Here is a 25,411-nt window from a genome sequence, read left to right as displayed (position 1 = left end):
GTAACAAGTTTAGTTCTCATATTTGTTGTGCATATGACAAACACATGGCATGCTAATATAAATGGGGGAATAAACTATGTGTGAATGGCCTTCCGATTCGAATGCATGTCAATGTAATGCAATACATTGACATGCTCAGTTTTCTATATCACTGCACATGGCAACTTTTTCATCAATTAACACGAGCAGTCAGATAAATCTTAACTAAATCTTAAATCTTAATTTATTCAGAATGTGCTTTCAAAATTCAGCCTACAGTCATCTATGATATAAAAAGCTGCATCTTTTCAAAGCCAGTATCTGTGTGTCAGTACATAAACATTACAAAGACAAGACATAAATCTTTATAATTTAAGCATTTCAAGTGTGCTGTACTCTACAAAGACAATGTTTTCAAATAGCAGCTCTAAGACAGAGCACTTCCTGAGTGTCTGTGGCATTTTACACTGTATGAACTTCTACTCTTATTTGGTTTAAGTCACTGTATTTCTTGAAAGAACACGGTCTGCGTGCACAAAAATAGAGGAGAGGAACAAAATTCCCGGGAAACATTAACAAGGAGCAAAGAAGCTGAAAAAATAACTGAAATGGCTCAGACTCAACTCAAGCTGCTTCCAACAACCAATTTCCCACAGTCAGTAGGCTCATTCCAGATGAGCTGCACCTCGCCTGGAAAGTGGACATCAGACGGCAGCAGCAGGGGGCGTTGTCAAAAAGCTGACAAAGTAAACAGTTTCCAACAACCTTCAAAAAAATATACAGGAAGTCACATACATATTTGCATCCTGTTGGGATACCTGTAGGGTGCAAACCTTGTTGTGATTTATTCATATTTGTTTGTAAATATATGGAAATACATGTGTTTCTGGCATTGTATTCTATCCTTCTTGTAAAGCATTTTGTATCTCTAAGTATGTAAATTACTTTTATTATTAATATCAACCACACAAGATGTGTCTGTAAACAGATAAACCATTGCACAAAATGAGACTAATAGTCTATAATTAACATTGAATATTATAATAATTATAATATTATAGAAAAATTGAATTATTTTTCTCCAAAATGTGTTGTTGGTTGTCAAAACTTGATCAGGGGACAGCCAGGCGTTACCCATCATGCCCTGGGTCTTGCAGTCTGTGGAGAACAACTGCAATGCCCCCGGCTCTAACAACTGCGGCCGCCTCGATCACGTTGCCTACGTGTGCATGACGACAGAGCAAGTCGGGATCAAGCCAGACACATATCCAACTGTCATGCATTATGCAACGATCGCCAGTGATGGATTCTGCACAGGCCTGACACCTCTCGAACGAGCCTAGGGCCGAAGCGCCTTTATCTACCCCTCCTGGCTCCACCCTAATTGGACCAGACCACTGTAAAAGTGTTAGGTAAACCAGTGATGTGATTCCCACTGAAACGTGTTCCTAACAAGAACATAAGAAACATTTCAAAGTGAGAAACTCTTCTATGCTCCCCACCCTTTACTAACCAACAGTGACTGGTCTAACGCATAAAGAGCGACTACCTCTTCAGCCAAGATTGCCAATGACCACAATGAAGTGAGAAAAAGGGAAAATCACCAAGGTTAATACACACTGCACAGACACATAAACCTGGTTAAGGGAAATTCATTTAATATCTTATCTTACAAATAAATCAACACATTTTTGGCTCCACCCAAATCTTACATCTTACATATGAATCTTGTCAAATGGGTGAGGTCATCTTCATCAAAAGATTAAAAAAAAACATATATTTCTAGCACAGCTAAAGCCAATGAGACAACCCTGGCATTGTTAGTGCCATGCCATATCTCTACAGGATCAAAAAAGATGCTTGTACAATTCGTCTGATGTGTTTATTCAACACACATATCTGCCCGTGTTAAGTATGCTCTCTAAAGTATCTTGACAAGAGAGAGATATATAATTTTCTTACCACACAAGCAGGCAGCGTTTCATCCAGAGGCTGCTTTTGAATACAGAGCGCCGCAAAGAGAGGGCGTGATGAACTAAACATCCTCTCATTATAGCAATGTTAAAGCGTTTTATTGAATCCTGACATCAGAGGGAATCTAATCCCACATATGACCAAGCTCACATGTGCAGAGACATGCACCCACACACACACTAATACAGAGGAAAATATGCAGGTATGCGCAGATGCAGATGCAGATAAACACAAATACAAAGAAACAACAAATACACATATAGACATGGCTTTGATTCAGGTCTCCGTATGGATTTTCACACATGTAGACAAACGCACACACACACACACACACACACATGAAAGTCCACCACCCTACCCCATGATAATAAGGCGGTGTTAAATTTACCCCAGTGGGACAGATAATGAGGCCAGGTGTTAATTAATGTGGAGTGCGTTTTCCCTCAACTACCGACGTCCTGTGAATCCCAATCGAGGCTGGATCGCGGCGCGGTTGATTTGCCAAGCAGTGCACTTCAAAAGCCCAGACTGGCTGTACTGCAGTCCTTAAAAGGGACTGCTTTGGCGAGGGCTACGCTCCAAAAGGCGGAGGGCTTGGCATGTGGCAAATCAAAACACGAGCGCAGGGAGAAGTTTGTATTTATTCATTTTTGATCAGACATCGGCGCCGATAGCAGTTACAGCTATCACATCTGGACCCTCTGATGTGCCGATTACTGAACCACCAGATGCATTATGTTGTTATTTTGTTGGCTGGCTCACTCAAGACACTTTGAGGAACATACTGCTGTGTCTTTGCATGTTTTACCTAAAAATCCCAAACTTAGCGGTATGCTAAGCGGTATGGTGATATAGCATCACGCTCAAAGTTTGACCCTTCCTAGAGAGTAAAAGTCAGGATATACTGACTTCTTTAGCACCAACATGTCTGTGAAACGACTTTACGGCCGTTCATGAGTAGTTTAACAATTGTGTTTTCCTCCTCTGATTGTTTCAGTTTTCAGAGGCCTGAAAAGTTTAATGTATCCAACATCTAACAAGATAAGAAACACAATTATGTGTTTAATTCTCTTATTTCTTATTCCTGCTTGCCATAATTCAAAACTACCCAAGACCCCCAGGAGGGCATTCACTGGATTCAACGTATCCACAAACGACGGTTCATATGATGCCTTACGAAAAGTGATTGTGTTATTTTTCATGCGCTTTCCTATCAATGTCCAGCAACACGAGTGATCAGTGTTCCTGTGCAAGCCTATGGAAGTGGCGTTACTTAAGTTCAGAAGTTACGTGACAAATAAGTAAACGTTGACTTCTGGTTCCACACAGGACACTAACAGAGGCCTCTTGGGTAAAAGTCCTGTGATTTGTGTCGCTCTTTATACTACTCTTTATACCGCATAACCTGTCCTGGCTCATGATTACATGGATACATAAAAATGTATTACGTAGGTTATATATAAATTATAGTGCTTTACTTTTCATTGCTATTAATAGTGTATGAGAACAGCCAGCTTGATTACATTACTCAAGCAACTTTGGGCTAATTGCTTTATATACTATACAGAAATTAATGTAAGCCAATGGTTGCCTGGAATGGTAGAAAAGTGCACAATAGTGCTTTTAGCCTGTACATGCATGATATTGATTTGCCACAATCTGTTGTCAGGTCTCAGGCGTTCATAACCCTTGAACCTCAGATGTGATATGATGGTGCACTCACAGGTCAGATGAGCAATCCTCCTGCCCTTCATTTCTCTGAAGGTCAGAAGAATGGAAAGCCTGGCTCTGTTGTGAGCCACTGCTGGCTCTGACTGCAGGTCATTAAAGCTCTATTGAGTTTCTGCCAAAGCTCTGACTCTCCCAATATCTCACCATGGCTCATCTCAGCTGTCTCTTCCGTCAGGGCTTATACCAAGCCCTGAAAGGATCAACACCCAGTCCCTGTGTTTGCTGTACACTCGAGCATTCCCTCTTCTAAAAAGCCAAACGAGATCTACCTTGATATCATCCTTTTTGGGCTGGCTTCTGTGCATCACCACAAACGTATCATCCTCAGCTAGGTGTGAGTGCAGGGCATAGAGAGCATGCTTTTTTTGCACTGTTCAAAGGTTGAGCTTTTATTGTGGTCTTAAAATGGGCTTGGGGTGCTTCAACTCAAATAAACGTAATTTCTGTTGTCCTGGAACAACTCCCAGAACACTGAATCACTGACGAGTGATATCACCAAGCTGTCATTTGTCAAATTCTCCTCTGGTGCACCCCATGAATGAGGATGGGCATCCGGAGGTGTGATAGAGGGGGTTTGGGCCAGCGACAGTTCTGCAGGTGTCATGCGGCAGGTTAGGAGGTGTAAGGCCGAGCAGGATGATGGACTGATTAATCCAGCAACACCTTGGGTCCAGTGGGAATGACTTCTCTCGCAGCCACAGAGGCTCTGTAGCCAGGAAGATACTCGGCACATACTAGTAAAATGCACACAGGTCACTCATTAATGATATATTACTGTATGTTTCACAGTAGCCGTGTGTTCATTCAATTGTCAAGTGAATTTTGAGCAAAATTTTGAAACGTCACAAAAAAAAGAAATGCGAAGTAGATACGTTTCCATCAACTGGTGTGGCGCCGTTACATCCTGGCTCATCGGCTGTAACATTAATGGAAGACCAGACGAGTGAAAAGTAATAAATAACCACATTTATTTAAAGAATGACAATAACTAAACAAAACAAACAGGGAGAGTCAGTAATAAGTAATACCGGCATGTGTGGAGCAAACTAAACTAAACAGCCAAGGAAGAGAGAGATCCATGTCCAGGTGGTGAGTCTCTATAGCTTGAACCAAACCAAAACAGGCTCATCAACTGATCAACTTCCTGGAAGGCAGAAAAGCCAGCAAACTGCACCGCCATTAATTTTAATCTCAAACAAACACCTCATCCTTCTACAAAGTAGCATGTGTGAATGAATTCAGAGTATCAATGAGTATTAATGCAGGAGTGCAGTTATGCAGCAATTTTATGTAGGCGAGAAGGATGGTGGAAACTCTGGCGAATAAAGAACTTATCAAAATTGAATGAGTCATTATCTGATTGACCCACAGTTATAATTGCTGACAAACTGCGCTATATAATTGTCATTATTATACCCTTCCAGTGTTGTGGCTTCTGACTGAACTGCTCATCAATTTATGTACTGAATGAACTCTTTATATGCTGTGAGCCTCCTTTTAGTTACTAATAGCACAATATTTCTTCTTCTTTTTCCTGAAAAGTGGTGCATCAGTCAAATAAAGTCAAATAAAAGTGATTTACAGAGAAACAAAGCAGTGAGCGCAAATTAAACTTTAAAATGTCACATTGGTGAAATAAGAAGCTTGCCTTAAAAGAGATGGCTTCAGTGGAACACTGTGGCGAGTTCAATCTGTGATCTGAGCTTCAAGTCCAGAAATCTGTCAACTAAACTGATTGGTTGGATTGTCTGCACACATCCTTCAACTGGAGCGGTCGCTGGCCGGATAATTTATCTGCCGAGCCACATCTTGTGTCAAAAGGCACATCAACGAGAGGTTGAGCTTTGTCATTCTCACAGGCCATATGTCACTCATTTAAACATCTGCTTCATACCACATCATCGCGTGTGTGTGTGTGTGTGTGTGTGTGTGTGTGTGTGTGTGTGTGTGTGTGTGTGTGTGTGTGTGTGTGTGTGTGTGTGTGTGTGTGCATGCATGTTTGTGTGTTTAGCGTTTGCATGGATTTCTATATGATGTGTATTATGCACAAACTTAGAGGTTGTCTGTGTAGGTGTTCTCTGTGCATCCCATTTAGGAGAGAAAACATAAATTGCTGTACTTTCAGGACATTTTTGTGTCAATATCTCAATAGCACAGCCGTGTAATTACATCTAAACATCCACTGAGCCTTCGTGACAACCTGAAGACCGGAATGTCCTGCATGCTTTATATTCCGGTGAATGACATTTGGATGCGCATTCCCAGCTCAAGTCTCTGTCTCTCCCTCTCTCTTGTTCCTTGTTCTTGTGTGACACCCTGATATTGGATTGACCTTATAGGCTGCAGAGATCAGGACATCATTAGATGTGACCAGCTACACACTTGCTGCTCAGGCCTCCTGCACTAAGCCTCTGCCCCCGGACAGATAATGTAGCACAGATAGAAACCAGCTGGGCTACATCACGCAGCAGCCATGGTAGCAATAGAGATGTCAGCAATACCAAGAAGAAACAGGCCATTAGAAGCCCTTGCAACACTGTATGCAATGTCAATAGGTGTAGACTAACGGAGACTACTTGACTGATATGACATGACCTAATGGAGATCCTTTAATCTTAAAAACCTAGATCAGAATACAAATTATTATAATGATAAGTAGAATATGTAGCGTAAAAACATCTTGTGTGGCGTGGAAACAAAAAATGTTGACTGTGACACGTTATACAGTGAAAGATAGATCATATGATCCCAGTTTGTAACATAGACTGTCATAACCGTGTAGCTCACGACATCAGCATGACATCACGGTTATTTTCTATTGTTGCACATTTAATACGCAACATATTTTATATGATTTATATGAGATAAAATAATAACTACATATAGTAGCATGGCATGAGAATCATATGCCATACATATATTATCATACAGTTAGATAAGTGTAGTTATTGTGTGATATGCTACTAGCATGAGTAATTATAATAAAATGTATGAATCTATGCACATCAGCAAGCTGCTTTCATAAAAACAGATTTACAATATTTCAAACATTACATAAATCTTAAAATCTCTCAATATTCAAATTACATAATCAACATATTAAATAAAAATTACAATATAACCTTTAACTTCAAATATAATCCATGCTAAAGTATACTTTCATGGTAGCAATTCTTTTGTAAGGGCTGGTCAACTTTTTCAATTGGTCGATATCTCATTTTGGTACAAAACTGTAGTTTCTTTCAAATTCTCTGCCGACTATTTCCCTCCTCTACAGCCATGATCTCAGGTAAAAGATCAAGCTGAGAGTTTTTCAATAGCTGCCCCGCGGCAGAATACTGAAGCCCTGGGTCTTAAATGACCACAGAAAGTATTGATCTTCATAAGGCACTGTTTTTGTTGTTAAATAACCATCACAAGAAATCCAATGAGAGGTCCTAACCTTTGCTTAGTCTCGATCATTCCACCTTCACTGGGCTGTTTGAAGGCATTCCAGTACGGTGGGCTTTTTTGGGAGAAAGTAAATACTGTACATGTCACTTAATGTTAGATCATTATTGAGCTTTATTAGTGATGGAAGGAGCTTTTATGAAAGGTTTGTCCCCAGCCAGCTCCCATATGTCAGAATGATCACTTAGCCTGAAGGCCTGAAGTCGAGGCAGGCAATGAGAGAATGATTAGGGATTGAATTTATGACTTGATTGAAACGGTCTCTGAACTATGGAAGCCTATTTGTGTCAGCGAAAAATAAATAAATAAAAAAAAATGCACCAACACTTTTGGTGCATCCATCTGTAACCATAACACTGACCAGATGTTTCCAGTTGCTGTTCAATGATCGGTTTTATTTTTTCTACTCCAGAACTGCTTCTAGCTTAAAATTCTATCAATTTTGTCTCTTTTTAAAAACGTTACTACCGTTTAGGCGGGAAATTGTTTTTTTTCCCAACAGCTTCGGACACTTTGGTCTGGGTTCTTTATATCGTCTGTAAATAAGGCTTCCATTTCTGAAGATGCAAGGCAACCACCCCGCTGCTGCCTCAAACCTAACTGGGACAACAAATGAAACAAAAATAAGTGAAATTCATGCTCTTGAATGACAACAGCGAATTCGCTCTCTCTTACACGGTCTGTGTCTCTATCCCGCTCTCGCTCACCATGTACTGTCGAGGTCTGGGCTCTGAGCAGGCCTCCCGGCTGTCCAAGCACAAGTGGGGAATATAAAAAAAGCCTCGTCACACATCATTGGCAAACAGCGGACACTGGTACACTCTAAGAGATAAATAAACACACAAGAACCATATACACCCCCCCTTTTTGGTTCTGCAGATAACCCTTTTATATTACAAGGGTGATGTGGTGCAGTGCAACCCACAACAATCATGGTTTATAATCACAGTTTGTTGTTGTTGGGGGGGGGTTTTTTTGGGGGGGGGGGACTCTTTGGAACCCTTATTTCTTAGAGTGATAGACTTCTTGCAATTTATTGTCCCTGTGGTCAAACTCAGGCAGCCAGCATTCTTTCTATAACCCCTTAACTCTCTCTTTCAGATCTTTCTTTCTGACTTTCTGATTTCAAGCTTCATGTTGGCTTTGCTCGTGTGTGGGTGTGCATGGGCGTGAGAGCAGAACACTGTTAGAGCCCGAGATCTTCCTTCAAAGAACCACAAACGGTGGACTTGTTTTATATTCTCTCTACCTCCCACTCTCTTTTATGCTCTCACTCTATCTTAGCCGCATAACACGTATTACCCTCCTAATTGGATCATTCAACGCTCCTTTAAGTCATCTGAGCAGGTCTAGTGACCCACAATCCCTCAGTCTTGTTCTACTTCAACCCGTAGTTATCGCTTCTACTGTAGCTGGGGAGCCAAAAGCATATCACTGTCCCACAGGAAATATAATGGGCCGAGAAGATCTGCATCTAAACACAGGAGACCTCAGTCATACAAACCTAACTGTGAAGAAGATAAAACATCAGAAAAAAGCATGTTTTGCTGGGTGACAAAAACGACAAAGACAAAAAAGAATCCGTTGGTCTTTTCAAATAAAATATAATGGTGCCTGCTTATCAGTATTCCTGCCAGTGATCTTCACCCGACAAAAGTGGCAGTCTCTGTTGAATGCACTGCAATACCGGAGAGATAAGCGAGTAATGTTGCAGATAGCACTCTTCTCACCTTTAGATAATTTCGCGTGTAGAGTGTCGGATGATTGCTGATTATCGAACCGCTTTACAGTTGATCTGAATCTCATCTGCACTTAACCTCATTGTTCCTGGAGCAGAGGTGAGAGGAATGTCAATTGGAGTGTGTCTTGAGCTCTCTGGCTCCGTTTCAGCTCTCTCTCTCTCTCTCTCTCTCTCTCTCTCTCTCCATTCACTCACTCACACAGAGATATATACAGCATGTGCACACACAAGCAAACACATTCAGAGCTCTGTAACCCTCTCACAAACAAACACAAACGCATCAAGAGCTCCTCTTTCTCCCCACTAACACTCACAAAAACATCCAGACTCGGTGGATGTCTATAGAGCAGACACAGGCCCATGAAAAATGCATGTCCTTTTGCGTGTTTCATAAGAAACACTCATCGGGATTCCATTCCCATCTCAGCTGAAACACCACACAGGAATATCAATTACACTGGCAATTTGGGTGGCAGTGCAGGCTGGAATGGCGCTGAACGAGAATATGGGATCCACAGTGTCGTCATAATGAGAGGGTCACAGTCTCCTGCAGCTCTACAGCCAACATTATAAAATACATGTTGGCCTGAATGGGATAGAATTGCTATTGAGTACGGTGGTGGAATCCTGATAGGATGATGAGCCAAAGAGGCACTGGAAAAGCAAATAACCTTTCGAGGCAAAGTGTACAGCTGACCTGGGAGATGCTTTAGGGTTTGTAATCGTTAGGGTGGAACTATTACAGCAGGCAGCTTCATAACTAACAAGTGTGCTAGGATTCCACTTTTCCTGTGAATATTTTATGCAAAACTAAATATTTAACTACCTTTTTCAACATTTCAGTTGCTTAAGTTCCCTTCCTCAAACTACAAAGTGCAGTTCGTACCTTTTTTTTTTTTGGTCATTTGTTATTTTTACTGGACAAAACTGTTCCTGCACAACGATAAAACGGTTATTAGTTCAGATATTTTCAGCGTGGGCCTTGATTTCTAATCTTTTTCATCACCATTGAGACTTTCAGTAGTTAGTTTCCGGTAGATTTACCTACTCCTCAGCTAGCAGGAGGAGCTGCTCTCTGATACAATCAAAAGCAGTCAACAGGAAAGTCAAACACAAAATGCAATTAACACCTAAGACCTAGCTCTGGCATAATTGCTGTAACTTTTTGTTTTGTTGTATTCTGATGCATTTATATATATATATATATATATATATATATATATATATATATATATATATATATATATATATATATATATATATATATATCACACATGGCTATATATCTAAGGAAATTTCATTTGACTTTGGTGATTGATACCTTTTTATATAAGACAAGCAGCATTGAATCACCGCCAGAGTTCAACAAGTAATGCATTTCAATATTATGAAGACATATGTTTTGAATGATAATTCAAAATGAGGCACCCAGAGAACTTCACTGGGTGCACATCTCTCTTCATAAATGGACTAGTGTCACTGAATTCAACCCCATACGTAAAGTACTTACTCTTTAATCTTGGCCATTGCATTTTGAAAATACTGTATTTTGTAAAAACTCACTCAAGTTATTTAAAAATTGTAACAATATAATATTTAAGAACTGCACCATAATACATATTACACATATTACATATATATTTGTATACCCTGACTGCAATGTTCACTTACATGTGTGCATCTATCTGTTTTCTTTATAGGAGAATCCTTATATGTGCAACAATGAATGTGACGCCACCACTGAGGAGCTGGCTCATCCTCCAGAGTTGATGTTTGACTTTGAGGGTCGCAACCCCACAACGTTTTGGCAGTCCAGCTCATGGAAGAAATACCCAAAGCCCCTCCAGGTTAACATCACGCTGTCGTGGAACAAAACCATCGAGCTGACTGATGACATCGTACTGACCTTTGAGTCAGGCCGACCGGAGCAGATGGTCCTGGAAAAGTCACTAGACTATGGCAGGACCTGGACCCCGTACCAGTTCTATGCCACCGACTGCCTGGACGCTTTCACCATGGAACCCAAGACAGCCAACGACCTCACCCAGCGCACCCTGCTGGATATCATCTGCACTGAGGACTACTCCCGAGGCTATGTGTGGAAGAACGACAAGACGGTACGTTTTGAGATAAAGGACCGCTTTGCCCTCTTTGCCGGGCCTCGGCTACACAACATGGCCTCGCTGTACGGCCAGCTGGATACCACCAAGAACCTGAGGGACTTCTTCACCATCACTGATCTGAGGATTAAGCTGCTGAAGCCAGCCACTGGAGCCACCATGGTGGATGAGAATAACCTCTCGAGATACTTCTACGCCATATCTGACATCAAAGTGCAGGGCAGGTAAGACCCACTTATATTTCTTACAAGTTTTCCTTCGAAATAAATCAAGTCTGATTGTACTCTCATATAGTTTGGGTGCTTTAGTTTTTAAAAGCAGCTTCAGTTTGTAGATTGTCACTTTAAAAAGGAGTTTGGTGGTAACAAACAAAAGTTGTTTATACACATAAACACTGCATGTACACTGTTTATCCTTAAGGTCCTTTAAATCCTTCCTTATAAAACATTTTGCAAGCTGATTTTTCTATATTTTGACTTTACTTGCTTGCGGTCTTCTTCTTTACTGCCTTTATTGTTGAATTGCTTTGCTTCTTTCAACGTTTATCGGCAAAATTTTAACACAAATGTGGAGGCCTTTTTCAAAATGAACCTTTATATGTTTCTGTGAACTAAAACTGGCCTTTGTCAGAGGAATTACTGTTTAGTAGGAGTTCTGTGATGGGGAATGATATATCAACTACTTAAATGCCTGTAGTCCTCAGCATTAGATAGAGCCAGATCAATATTGACGGATGTTATGGATGGATTGATAGAATTCACAGCATTGATCACAGATCATCAGTATTAACTGGGGGTGGTAAACCATGTGCTATTAAGTGCCAACAGTTTGTAGGTTTTCATTCCCTACAAAGACACCACACACTGATTAGCATTACTTCAAGTAGAGGGGAAGAGCTCATCAGTGAAATCTCCTGCTGAGGTGATCAGCTGGGATGAAAGCCTACAGAATGTGGCTTCTCCGTGGTACATGGCACCACCCCTGGTATAGACAAACCGACGTTCTCTGCCTTTTGTGTAAAAGTTGCCCCTTCTTTGAGTTGTTTTGATGGGCCCATTTCCACAAAGGGTCATCACAAATGCTGCTAATTATGATTTTAGAAGGCACCATCAGCTGAACGGAAAAGTTAACGGACACAGTCTAAACATGAATGGAAGTCAATGGCCAAATCCCAATGTCCCCGCAACGGCCTTAAGCACTGAACCCTCAGGGGCTTAACAGATGCTACTTGTTAAATGCCTTAGTGCGAAAGGCTGCAAGGGCTCAAAGTTATTTATTAATGCGAGTGGAAGAGCACTTTACGAGGCCAAAACATGGCATGTACAATTTTTTTATTTTTACTTGTAAACATTTTTTAATGCCTGATTTGTAAGTCTTCCAGGACCTTGCCTTACAAGACGAGAAGGTAATTGTAATAATAATCAATTTACTTGATTTTTGTCAAAACAATATGCTTCAATAAGCACTATTAAAAGAAAATGGTTGATGAATAAACCAGACGTGTATTATAGTCTATGATAGCATTCTTCTGATTTCATGTGTTTTTTTGTGTACCATTTTAATCCTTAATATTAAGGTGGTGTTTCTGTGTAATTTAAAATGCTGAACATCAATACGCAGTCCTCTTTATGTTGTTTTGTTTTAACAACCTCCGGGTTTCCCCTGGTAACATTGTGTTTAATGTTACAAATCTATGAATTGTGGGTAATACCCTCATGTGAAGTCTTAAAATATGGAGACAAAAGTGTGCATAAAAGGGCACAAAATGTCTGTGACAGTTGACAGTGAGACAGCCCTTAGACCCTCACGGACTTTGCAGAAACGTATACTTCCAAGTCTGTGAGTGTCAATATCGGTATTGGGCCTATGAATGCATTTTGATAAGGAGGATTCTTAATTAAGTGAATTGACATATTACATTACTGATTAAAACTTTGAAATACAAAGGAAAGAAGCTTCATACCTCCTTTAATTTAGCCTAAGTCTTGCACAACTTGCACTTTTAGACACAGAGCAGCCAAAGTGTTTAGGTGGCCCAGACAGAGTAAGTTCAACCCAGCCCAAAATTCTGTTTCTAAAATAAGTCTGAATCAGGAAAAAAAAAAAGGAGCAGCCTGAGCAGATGCTGAACTCTACTCTCCTAAATTACTTATTATAACCCTAACTTGACAAGGACAGAGGGCTGAGATTTCCTCCTGTGAGCCGAGGTGAAGAGTTTTAATGCATGTCTCTCTGCATTTTTTATCACAGACACACATCAAGATTCCACAGACATCTCATAACCCATAACATGATATTACAATTACTGGGTCAGGTAGCACATCAATTCTGGAGAGCTGAACTTACTTTTGTTGCATTTTTTTGTTTTAAAACACTGTCAGTTTAATAAATAACATAGATATTTTCTTATCTTATTACTATGACTTTTTGAAATGTTTTCACTTAACTTCAGTAAGTTAACTTAGTTACACAAGGTTTCTCATTGTAATCAATTAACTTTCCCAAGGTGTATTACACCTACAGATCCACAATTCAAACACACATTTCCAATTGCCATATACACCTGCCTCCTGAACCACAAGCAGAGGTCAGCTGCTAAGGTTGTAAACAGAGTCATATATGATGAAATGTGTACTGTGTTTTTGTTTTGTTTTGTTCTTGCCATAAGAAGCCATAAGACAGCAGAGACTAGTAAGGATACAACACATGAACAATATAGAAATGTAAAAGTGAAGTTTTTATTGTCTGATGAAAAACAACTACAGTGTAGAGCCTTATGGGAAGCAGGATTTAACGAGGACATATCATGAAAAACTCACTTTTTCAGTGCTTGTGCACATACAATTGGGTATCTGGAGTGCCTACCAACAAACGAACTGTGAAATAAGATAACCCAGTCAATGTTTTGTGGGCTGCCTAAATCAGAAAACATGTCCTTCGACGAGCCTTTTAGAGTTGGCTCCCCTTTCTATGCCACATGCACGCTCATTAGAATATTCCTCAACCCCATATGAGTATCTCCATCCACGGCTTGAGAACTTCCTTTTGCAATGGTGCACCATATTTTTAAGCATTTCAAACGGGTATATTCAGCTAGACAGTTTGATAACACACGTGTGTTTTTGAACATTAAAGCATTTAAACATCAATAACGAGTAAAAAAAAACAAAATACAAGTATGAACCCCGAATATGAGAATTATGTCTCCTTTATGTCAAAAACTCAAATATCCATTATGTTCAGGTACTTTGCCATTAGCTATAGAAACAGGCAGCTTTACTGGTTTCCCTGAAGAGAAAAGACTTTATGTGATTTACGTGTGACTGGAGACGAAGTCAATTTCAAGTTTATTGCTCATTATGTGATGATTTAAGGGCTCTTTAAGTGAAATGTCCGTAATTTCGGAGTGCTTCTGGATGAATGGTCATAAGAAAACGTGAGCTGTATTTTAGGAAAGGAACCTTTTGTGTGGCTGATTTTAACTCTATAGCCCTTTGCTTCACAAAGATAGTCGCTAACTTTGTCTGTCTGCCATTTGGGGCTAAGCAGCTGGTGTACAGTGCGTTTATCAGATTTTATTGCCGGAAACAAGGGTGATTGTAGAGCCGAGGACTGTTGGGTCGGGTGATTTGTGTGGGTTCGTTACTACAAGCATTCCCCTTCACGTCACACATACTAGTTTGGTCCATTGTTAATCAAATATAAAAAATTGGCTTATTGATACTTTAAAGAGACTATTTGAATTTACCTTGCTCCTCCCTCTCCACCAATTTTTCCAATTTTAAAACCTTAACTTTCAGTCAAAATTAGGCAGACCTCCTCTGCAACGTACAATATACTCATCAGTGAGTCAGCATAATACCTCTGTGATTTTCCGGGAATGGAAACATTGTCGTTTCATGATGCATGAAAATGGCCCACATGATGGTCGTAAAGGCTCTACAGCTGCTCTGCAAATGGGACCTGTGTTGCTTGCTGCAGTTGGTTTATATGAGGATAACTAGGTTGGTAATGACCCATCAGATGGGCCCTCGGTGAATTGAAACAGTTAGTCCCTAATTAGAATTCAGTCGACTTCAATGGCAGATTAGAACCATTAGCACGTTGGCTAATTGGTAGGAGACTAATCTTGTAATTAAGAGCATTTGCAGCTGATTAAATGGTAATCATCAGAGACACATCAGTGAAACGTGGAGACTTTCAGAATTGCCAGGCTGTGTTTCCAAATTTAGCCTGGCCCTGTTTAATAATGAGATTTGTGGTTGTATCTACGAGGTTTCCTTTTTGAGCAAGCTAGAGTTTATGCTTTAAATAACACACACTTTCAGACATCTCTAATACGTTTTAATGATCTTTGACTGCTGGTTGGAACAAATCAGTCACTGAACATGAGCCGTCATAAAATCTGAAAACACTTCATGATGTTTGATTTTTTGATCACATGCCACAAGTTTTTCATAATGGTGAAGAGTATTACGCGCAATTCCACCCTATCAGAGAGATATACATGTTCTGCAGTCAGACACACTATTCAATATTCAAACTCACACTGTAAACATGAATTGATGAGTTCTGCATTGCAAGGCTCGCTTTCAAGCACAGAATAGCACCTCCCACAGATATCTTATTTTGCCATTCATTAGACAGAGTAAAAGGTTGGATGGAAGGAAAATAAGCTATTTTGCCCAATTTTCCATCCTGCCCCTGGGCATCAAATTCAATTTTCCACAAAAAGTTTGCAGTGAGAAAGAAAAGAAAATAAACATACGATTTCTGTCCAGAGGTGGATCAGTAACTCACTTGAAAGAGGGGGATGGAGACGGGTGGAGAGAGACTTATTATAGTTCCCACCAGACTCAGCAGCCTCCTGGCGACAACCAAATGTGAAAGCCTTATCACAGAATGGCCATCCTGTCCGAGAATTCCCAGAATACTCTACAAACACTGATTAAGTTACACTCATACACTGCTGTGTGCAGAGTCAGGTAACCTGTGGATATGGTAATGAATGTCACAGCTCTGAATGGGTAGATACCGCCATGCTTTGGAAATGTCAAATTATATTTCCACAATGATTTGTAAATTGGTTTTTGTCATTTCACACTTATATACAGAAATAAAAAATTGAAAAGATAATATAAAAATGTGTCATTTAATTTGGGGAAATTTTAGAAGAAAAATGAATGCCTTAAATGTAGCTATTAGCAACACAACTACTTTTTGAGGATCAATTTGTCACTTACTTTAAGGTTTTACATTTTTTTGTCACCTTTAAATACCAGATGCAATAGAGTTGCATGATGAGTCATCATGTATGTCATAAGCGCCTAGTGTTCTGATAGTGCTATCAGTAAGGAGAAAGCCCACCCTGAACTATATAAACTCCAATCAAACCCTTCAATCAACAATATATCCAGCTTCACCTTAATCTCAATCTTTCCCTACCTTAACCATACTGTAGATAACAAGCTCAGATACTACAGGAACAATTTACTATGGCAGTAACGCAATGGATCCACCTAAAACTACAAATGTGTGGAAGTAAATAAAAAAAGCATCATCAACATGGTTCATGTGTGCGTACAAATCTTTAATGAATGAGGCTTGTTACCTGTAGGCTCTCGAAAGCCATTGCGAGAAACATAATGAAATCCCAAACTTCAGTGCCAGAGCAAGTTGAAGCGAAGCAGGCATGCCAATAAAAGTAAACAAACAACATTTCATTCAGAAATAAATCCTGAGAAGCTTGAGATGCCACACATTACAACATGAAAGAACCAGAGTATATTTCTCTTTTAATAATCTAAGAATTGTATCAGAGCACAAGTTTGTAAAACTGTCTTTACTAGGCTCAGTATCACATTGCACCAAAAATACTGTGAAAAATCTTGTAGTTATGGGTAAAAGAAGACATGAGGAAAAGGCAGAAGGGGGATTATTTTTTACCTCGCCTGAGTAGAAAGTAGTGTGTGGCGGGGCTAGTTGTGCTATTGATTTCTAAAGTTATTCCACATCAACGGGAAACAAAAACCTTGAACCGTGCAGGCTGTTCCACCTTTCACGTCTCCCTCTCCATCGTTCCTCACTTATTGATCAGATGTCTACACGTTAATTAAGACATGACCGCTACCGGCTGGCTGCACGGTCAGAGCTGCACATCTGCAGGGCTGCACCGGGGCCTGGGAATGAGAGGCAGCTAATCCATAAGTGCTAATGTGCTATTTCTCTCATCCCCCTTTGTCATTCTCTATTTTATCCAAACCGTTTCTCTCGATTTTCTTTCTTACCTCACTTTTCAAGAGGGCCACAAGTCACTACACTACACTATCACTACACTATACATGTATGTGTGTGTATTTCAAAATAAAAAAAAGAGATGATTTATTCCCTTCGGACTTTCTATGCTGACAAATATTAACAAAGCTAATTTCAAAGACAAAACATACATCTTGAATCATATCCCTCTGAGGTGTACATGAGTTATTCAAAGGCAATTTAAATACAAAAGAGTAGTAGTTTTAGATGAGATATGAAACGTTTTACTAATATTATATGCTCCCCAATGTTCCCCTCGAGCTATAGACAAACTCTGTATCCTCCTCTCCCGGTGGGAATCCTGAGCTCATGAAAGTACCGAATCACACATTTCAACTGTATCGTGCACCAAAAAAAGAGCTAAATGTAGCTCCTCCACAGAGCATTCAGAGGACGGGCTTCAAACCCCACATAGAAGATCCAAACCAGGAAGATATCTACAATATGCCTTCAAGCGGTCGCATACTGTATGGAAATTCAAGAAAAAGTGTCATGATATTACACCATATCGAGTACTCTAATGTGCCAAGACATTGCCCTCCCTCATTTATCTCCTTCTAACCTGAAGAAGTAGCCTTCCTTACTAAGTTTGTGTGTGTCTCTCCCTCTTTCTTTCTATAGCTTGTAAATGTATAAGGTGGGACAGGATGCAGCTGGAGGAAAGAAATCAATATTCCTCTGGAGTGTTTGCGTAAAGGATGTTATTGAGCAGTTTGATGGAATTTGTCTTTGATTTTTCGCTCAGTGGGGGTAAACAAATGATTTCATAATTCTTGACTGTGGCAAAGTATACTGATGCAAAGAGAGCAGAGCATCCACAGTTGCACAGTGTGGTTGTTTTAATATATTTTTTCTTCTTTAATACACCCTCATCTTTGAGTAATGTCTGTTTCTCTCCCTTTCGTAATATTTGCAACCTCAGATGGATGCTTTATCTTTTCAGGTCTCATGAAGACTGTGTTAAAGTGTGCTGTTTATTTGAATCATCCACTACCAAAGTTCAATTGTTAATCCACTATTTGCATTTAAATCATGCCCAGATAGTTATCACTACACGGTTAAGTAGTACAGTACAATAATGGGCTTAAAACAAATGTTTTACCTTTAGCTTATCAACCTCTACAGGTGACGAAAAGAAATTGAATGTAGTCCTCTTGAGTTACACCATAAAAAAAATTCAGAGATCTCTCAGTAGTTAATGAACAGGGCGGTATAGTTTATAAAAATGCCTGGGTTTTAAAGACTGGAGGAGTTTACATTTTACAAATCTGCACTGTGAACTGCAGTCAGCATTTTGTTGCCCGTGCTCGCTGTAAGTAGGTGCCATCTAGCAGTGACATGCCATTACATTGCAATAATATCATATTTAGAATAACGTCACTGTAATGTTTCTATATTCTATTTTAGACCATTGGATCCATATTAACCTAGCTTGCTGTTTGAAAATTACTTTATCAGCCAACGTTACGAAGCAACCAATGGCAGATCCACGCTGCATAGCTAAGCTACAGCTTGCTAACGTTAGCTTAGCTTAGGTTATCGTTAGCTAGTTGGCCGTCCTTGCCTTGCATCGCTCTTGGCTAGTAGAAAGCAATAGTTAGTACACCTTTGCTTTGTGCCGCTACATAATTTATTGTTGGCTAAACTTATCACTTTGTCATAATGCATTAGTATTATTGATCATGTTAGTTGGTGAAGTAATTTGATAAGCGAGCCAACTAACAAATCCACTCATATAGTATTTTTCTAGGGCCCTGCCAGTCCTACCAATAAGAGCAGAGATCCAAAAGAAATAATAACAGTAGCAGTTGAAATTAAAAAGACTAGTTGGGAAGAGATACACTTATATAGCTGACAGCCAAAAGTTAACATCGAGACAAACCTATCAAACACAGGACACTCTTTTATTTTTTTCCATGACTTGAATCTTTCTTTAAATGACTATTGCAGTCTTGCCCTTCACATAACCCCACCAGCCAACGCAAACTGCACAAACACCTACATGCACACAAACTCACTGACTCTTATCAAGCCTCTCACATACAGTAAACACACACACACACACACACACACACACACACACACACACACACACACACACACACACACACACCATCAATCCTCCACGCCCGTGCCCTGTGAACCATGACAGCTGTATTCAGCTTGATTGACAGAGTTTGAGAGTCAGGTTCAAGTGCAGGTTCACACGACCCCCAGCGTTACTCCACTTCCACCGTAAGGCTCTACCCCGGCTGTGCCAATGCCTGCTCACTTATCTTCCACCAGATGTCTGTCACATGCTGCGATGTTTTCTGCCAGTCATCTCCCCGTCTCCAGCGTTTAATTAGTGCTCATTAAGGCCCAGGCTTTCTTTGTAAATAATATATGGAGAGAAAGTACATCAACATAAGCTGTCTCTGGTGGGCCAGCAGCCATGAATAGTAAAATCATCAACATGTCCTTTTGCTATACTATGTATGATCAAGCTTGACTAGTAGTGGAACAGACAAGGTTGTTGTGGCTTCATGAGTTCAAATTGTGTATGTGTACATGTTTATAGGTGTATGTGCCCTGATTTGAATAATTGAAGGCCAAAGCATGTTTTTTTTTTCTTCCCATTACATTCAAGTATTAAAAATACTTTTCTAAGAGCAGAATTTTTCAATTTGTACTTTCAACCTTCACACCATAGTAGGTGAATGCACGCAGTTTACACCACTTGCATGCTTCTATGCTCTCAAACACACACACACACACACACACACACACACACACACACACACACACACATAGCATGCAGCCAGCCTCTGATTTCCATATTAATATGTCTTTCCATTGCCGATTTCTTCATGGCTTCCTCCTTGTCTCAGTGGCTTACATCATATGAATGAGACAGGCCCTCCTAGGGCTGAGGTGGGTAGACATTACCATACTGTATGTCTACATCAATGCACAACCTCAATAATAGGCCCCGTCATTGAAACAAATCACAGGCTTTCAGTGGCAGTAGCCCAAGCCACGTAAATTCGAATTTCATTTCGCCTCGGCAGAAAATTGAAGCAGGGGGAATTAACGTGTGATCCATTCCTAATATTTCTCCAACAATTTGGAGAGCCCTGGCGTGGCTACTTTATATTTCGACGGGGGACGCAAACAATTTGCTTGAGATGTATTACATTACACCCCGAAGAATGACAAAATTGGCCACAGCACAGAGCGACGAAAACAAGCCCAATCGGACTCTTCAATTTCACGGTGACACAGCCTGGTGTAATGAGGTGACTCTGTGACTCCCATCCTCTCCTTGTGGAAGAGTTCAATGCCATCCTACATTTAAAAGGAGTCAATGTGAAGTAACAATGTCAAACTCATTGTGTTAGCTGAATTTGCCTTGTTCTTGCTCAAAACATTGTTTTATTATTGTTTTCCCTGTCCCTGCAACTGTATGTTATGGAGTTTAAACACTTAAGCTTTGGCCTTATGCTGGTTAATTAAACAGGATAATATTGCATTTAATTCACCATAATTAACCTAAAAAAAGAAATCAAGTTAGGTTGCATATTACAGCAAGAATCTCTTTTTACCTTTAGGGCCATTTTCAGAAACATTATACTGTGTTCACTCCATATTTATTTTTAGATCACACCTGCAAGCTGTATTATTAATTTGAATACACATGAATGATTTTATTTTTACAAAAGAGTAAACACAGTTAAGCAAACAAGATAACATTCAACATGTGTTCCCACATGAAAGTATCCGGTTTATTTGTATTCCGTTGCACCTTTCAATGACAAGATTTTAGAAATACTGGAGGTCATGAGTCCCTCCAACAATACAACAGATAACTGTTATATTGTATTCTCAGTAAATGTCATTCACCAACATTAAGGTCTACATGCTGTTTCAAACCCTTATCCACACTTAAGCCTTAACCCCACAATTAAAAATACTGAATATTATAATTTGTTTGCATACATTGAGACAAAAAAACTCTGGCAGCAGCTTTTAAATGAACAAAATGTGTTAATTTTCTGTAAGTTGTACACTCGCAAAGCAATTCAAAGGGCTACACATGAGACGTAAGCAATGCATTAAGACCGGATTTAAAAAGAGCAAAATCAAATAGAGGATACAAATAAGCAGAAATTGAATAAACATATTAAAAAGAAAGATAAAAATTACAGTGCAGTGCAAGATTAAGTATGAGTGACTAAAGCTAAATTGAATTCAATAACAGGCAGTGGCAAACAGAAAGGATTTAAGCCTCCTTTCCAGATCGTCTGAGAGGTCTGGATGTTCATTATATAGCAGTTGATCACTGATAATCCTTCTACTTTTGCTCTAACAGCAATTATTCCAGTTGTATCTTTGTTTAGCTGGACCTACTGTTCCTACAAGACAGTAAGAGACAGTTTGACATGTTGTCAACAGGACCAACCTCCAGATTTTTAAATTAAATTCTCCCATTTTGGTCCCTGTGTAGCTGGCATGCTTCACAGCATTCCTTCCGCTTATGTAAAAGACATCAAACAGCCTCTCTTTCCCTGTAAGGTGCTGGCAGGTTATTCTGCTTTGTCCAGGTAACACATTGACATTCATCTAAAACTTTCAGCAAGGCCAAAGTTTCCCCTCAACAGCCTCGATCTCTCCATATCTGTCAGAGCTATCACCGGGCAGGATATGTGAGGGTCTCAAAGTGTCTTGTCAAGGAAAGTTTCAGCAAACCTCAGTATGTATTTATACAGCATGGAGGCGCATTAAAGGCTCTGACCATGGGCAACTTGTGTGAGGGAACAGGTGAGGTATAGAGCTGAGGGAGACTGGTTTGCTCAGTCAGTCTTAACAGTCAGAGTGGCGGTCATGGGTTAAATCTCTAAAGGAAAAAAAAGACAGAAAAGGGACTTTCCAGTCTAAAAATACTGTAACGCTATTTTATAAAATGATCAATAAGTAATGCCTGCATCCACAAAACTTTTTGTAGGAGCTGCTGCCACTATTTGTTTTAGAGGTAGATTTGTTTTAGAGGTAGAGACAGAGGACAATTACTGGGATCCTATTTATTTTGTTGCCCTTATTTGATAGTGATAGGTAAATTAATCTCCAACTTTGTGTATTGCGCGTTTTGTTTGTTTTCTGGCAAATGAAATAACTCGTTGGATTATTTACACACTATTATTAATATGTGCATTATTAACATATCCTTATTTTAAATATCACAGTTATCATCAAAATCAGTCTATCCCCTGCTGAGAATTATGAAAGGTCACCAACCTCATTCTGCCAATAGGCCATTTTTACAGCAGTCTTGTCGTCATAAAAAAGCACAGGTGTTACTAATAACAGTAAGGATGCCTCCGTTCTGTCAATGTGTCCCATGATACAACAAAGCCATCATTAAGTTCATAATTAACACCTAAGCTCTTCCTACTGTGACGTGTCAAAATGTTTTCTGTAAAAAAAAAAGGCATATGCAAATATCAGGTAGAGAGATGTCAATCAAGCACAGTCACCCACGCTGTCTTGAGCTCCAATTAGGTATCTGCTAAAATCAATCCTTGTTATAGCTTTCAAAGCCAAATTAATCTATATTTTTCATGCATATTTGCAAGCACTAATGTCTCTACTGGAGGTCACAGGGCATCACTTATCAGTATTTTTAATTCTGCTACATTCTTTATCTGCTCTTCAGACTGACTCATTATGGCTTTTAGAAGCATGATTTCTCCCTATTCAAACATTTCTATTGCTTGACACCAAGTTCACTGTAATTTATCCGCTGTTTATCTGTCTGAGAGGCAATGCAGTAAATGGAAGTTATATCATGATCTCCACAGTCTTCAACAATTACGTCAGGGCCGTATGCTATACAGTGACAAACATTGTCACTCTTTGGCAAAAATGCTGTTTAATGGTTTAATGACTGTATATGCGGCCAACAGCAGAAACACATGATGAAATCAGTTGCTTTAATGTCATTTTTCTTGGTTAAAGATTCAACTTGAAAATTTGTGAAAAAACGAAAGTTTCCTTAACCTGTCTGTTCAGCTCTTCTAGTTTGAGATTCTCATTTAACAAGTTCTGTGCTCCTCTTTTGTCTTGAATCAGAGATGCTACAGTAGAAGCTGTCACAAGCCAGAAAAGCTGTGTTAGACCTAGTGAGCCTGTCAACACAGTGCCAAGCAGCCAGGAGAAGCCAAGGTTAGGCAGCAGACACTGTACTGCTGTCTACTCCAGAATATCAACACATACTAGCCGCTCGCCTCACCTTTCCTTCACTGGAGAGATTTGTTCTTTGTTACATTTAGCATGCCCATGCACAGGCTACAATTTAGTCCTGAGTCTGAGTCTGTATCACATTATCTACCAGGAGCAACATGTTTTTTTTTTATGTGAGGATTAAAGAAGGTAATTTAATGAAATTAGAAGGTCAACACTCATAATTCGATTAAGCCTAAATCAACGTAACAGCTTTGTTCCATTAAAACTACAAAAAAAGATGCATAGATTTTCTTACTCAACCAGAATATAATTTAACCCTGTAGATAGTTTGGATTGTATTTGCCCAGGTTTTTCCTCCACACCAGTTCAAAGAAAGTAATTTAAATTGTGGTGTCACAACAATGATTCATTTAATTTATCAAATTCAACAGCAATAAACTACTTCTTTCCAGAGGCAATGACCTGGTTACTCTGGACATTTTACAGACCTCACTGTGAACAGTTGACAACATAATTGGTTGTTTTTTTCTGGACAAAAATATCAGTGAACAAATAAAATCTAAAGTATCGTCATAGTAACACCGATTATTGTTATTGTGCTGTACAATGATTTAATGGTCATTAAAACGTAGTGAAATGTGTCTTCCTAATGATCCCTGTTGAAAATCTGGACATATAGGGGATCTCTCTCGTGACAGAAAAACCCTCTGATTTCAAGATGACAATGCCAGCGGCAAAAGCATCACATCCCAGAGCTCCCCTGAGTGAACTACGTGCATCGGTTGGGCTCGATGATCCAGATTTAGCTGGTTTTTAATTAAGTGGAAGGTCAAATCTCATTGCTCTTGACTTGAGGGAGCTGCTGCTGTCTGCATGGCAGAAGTGCTACACCCAGTCATTAATTTTATGAAGCAGGGACTTTAATTGATTAAAAAGTTAAGGACTATGGGGAATGCGGGGTAAGAGGAAGTAGCATTTAGTTGCTGTGAATGTGAGATGGTATTCAGTAGCATCTATTATGGCTGCTAATGTTGTGAGACAGCACTTAACCCGAGGAAAGATAATGACTTTATCTTACAGATAGATTTAAGTTGTTTACAACTTTAATGTGGCTCTAACTGTGGAAATCTGTTACTGCAAATGACCAGACTGGTCTCATCCAGCGTTCGTAGCTACACCTATAAAAAAAAATAATGCGCCATAATTTGTAGATATCCTAGGAAATCATTTTGTATGTTATCCATGTAATCATGAACGAGGAAGTATAAAGACTGCAAAGGCCCACATAGGGCAGACGGAAGGGGAGGTGGATAGCTAATAACTAATGTATAAAAAGTTAATGAATAATAGTAGGTTTAAATATTGTAGTTTTACAGTTTTATACGTACACAAACAGTATGTTTTAAAAGCACACAGTGAAAGTGTGTAAGCAGCATGAATATCTTGTTGCTACTCTGTTTAAAACACTAATGTTAACATTCAAAGGACTTGTTCATGCATGCTTGCATCTGTGCATGCATTTTTACTGTACACCTCAAAATTGGAGTAAGCTGTCAAAAAGGATATCTTCCATTGAAATACATTTTAATATTCATATGTGTGAACAATTCAAACTTTAATAAAGCACCTTTCAATAAGTCATTTTATAAAGACATTTTAACAACCCAATAGTGTATTATTGTGTTATACATATTTAGTATGTGTGTATGATATTAATAAATGCTAAATAGAGGGGTTAAATAATACCAATTAGTGGATGTTACCAGACATCTGTATTTAGACCTTATTTACCGACCTTTTACTGCTGCTTATCAGCTATACAGAACAGGCTACAATTTCCCTCGTTTCCCGCAGTTATCTATCATTATTGTGAGAAGTC

The 25,411-nt window shown here is 39.4% G+C and overlaps 1 protein-coding gene across 2 annotated transcripts in view; it reads left to right on the top strand.

Annotated features, from left to right (window-relative positions):
* Window positions 1-25,411, top strand: part of LOC137866208 (netrin-G1-like) — a 57,896-nt gene that overhangs the window by 17,803 nt on the left and 14,682 nt on the right. For both annotated transcript variants that reach the window (XM_068701959.1, XM_068701958.1), the window contains exon 3: window positions 10,576-11,219. In XM_068701959.1, coding sequence (XP_068558060.1) covers window positions 10,576-11,219 — 644 coding nt within the window. The remainder of the gene's footprint in view (window positions 1-10,575; window positions 11,220-25,411) is intronic.

This window comes from Cebidichthys violaceus, unplaced genomic scaffold (genome assembly GCF_023349555.1).
Source record: "Cebidichthys violaceus isolate CVI_PGR_0920_01 unplaced genomic scaffold, fCebVio1.0.p SCAF_8, whole genome shotgun sequence".
NCBI classification, from domain to species: domain Eukaryota; kingdom Metazoa; phylum Chordata; class Actinopteri; order Perciformes; family Stichaeidae; genus Cebidichthys; species Cebidichthys violaceus.
Note: the sequence above shows the minus strand (reverse complement) of the source record. Positions and strands in the feature narration are given on the sequence as shown.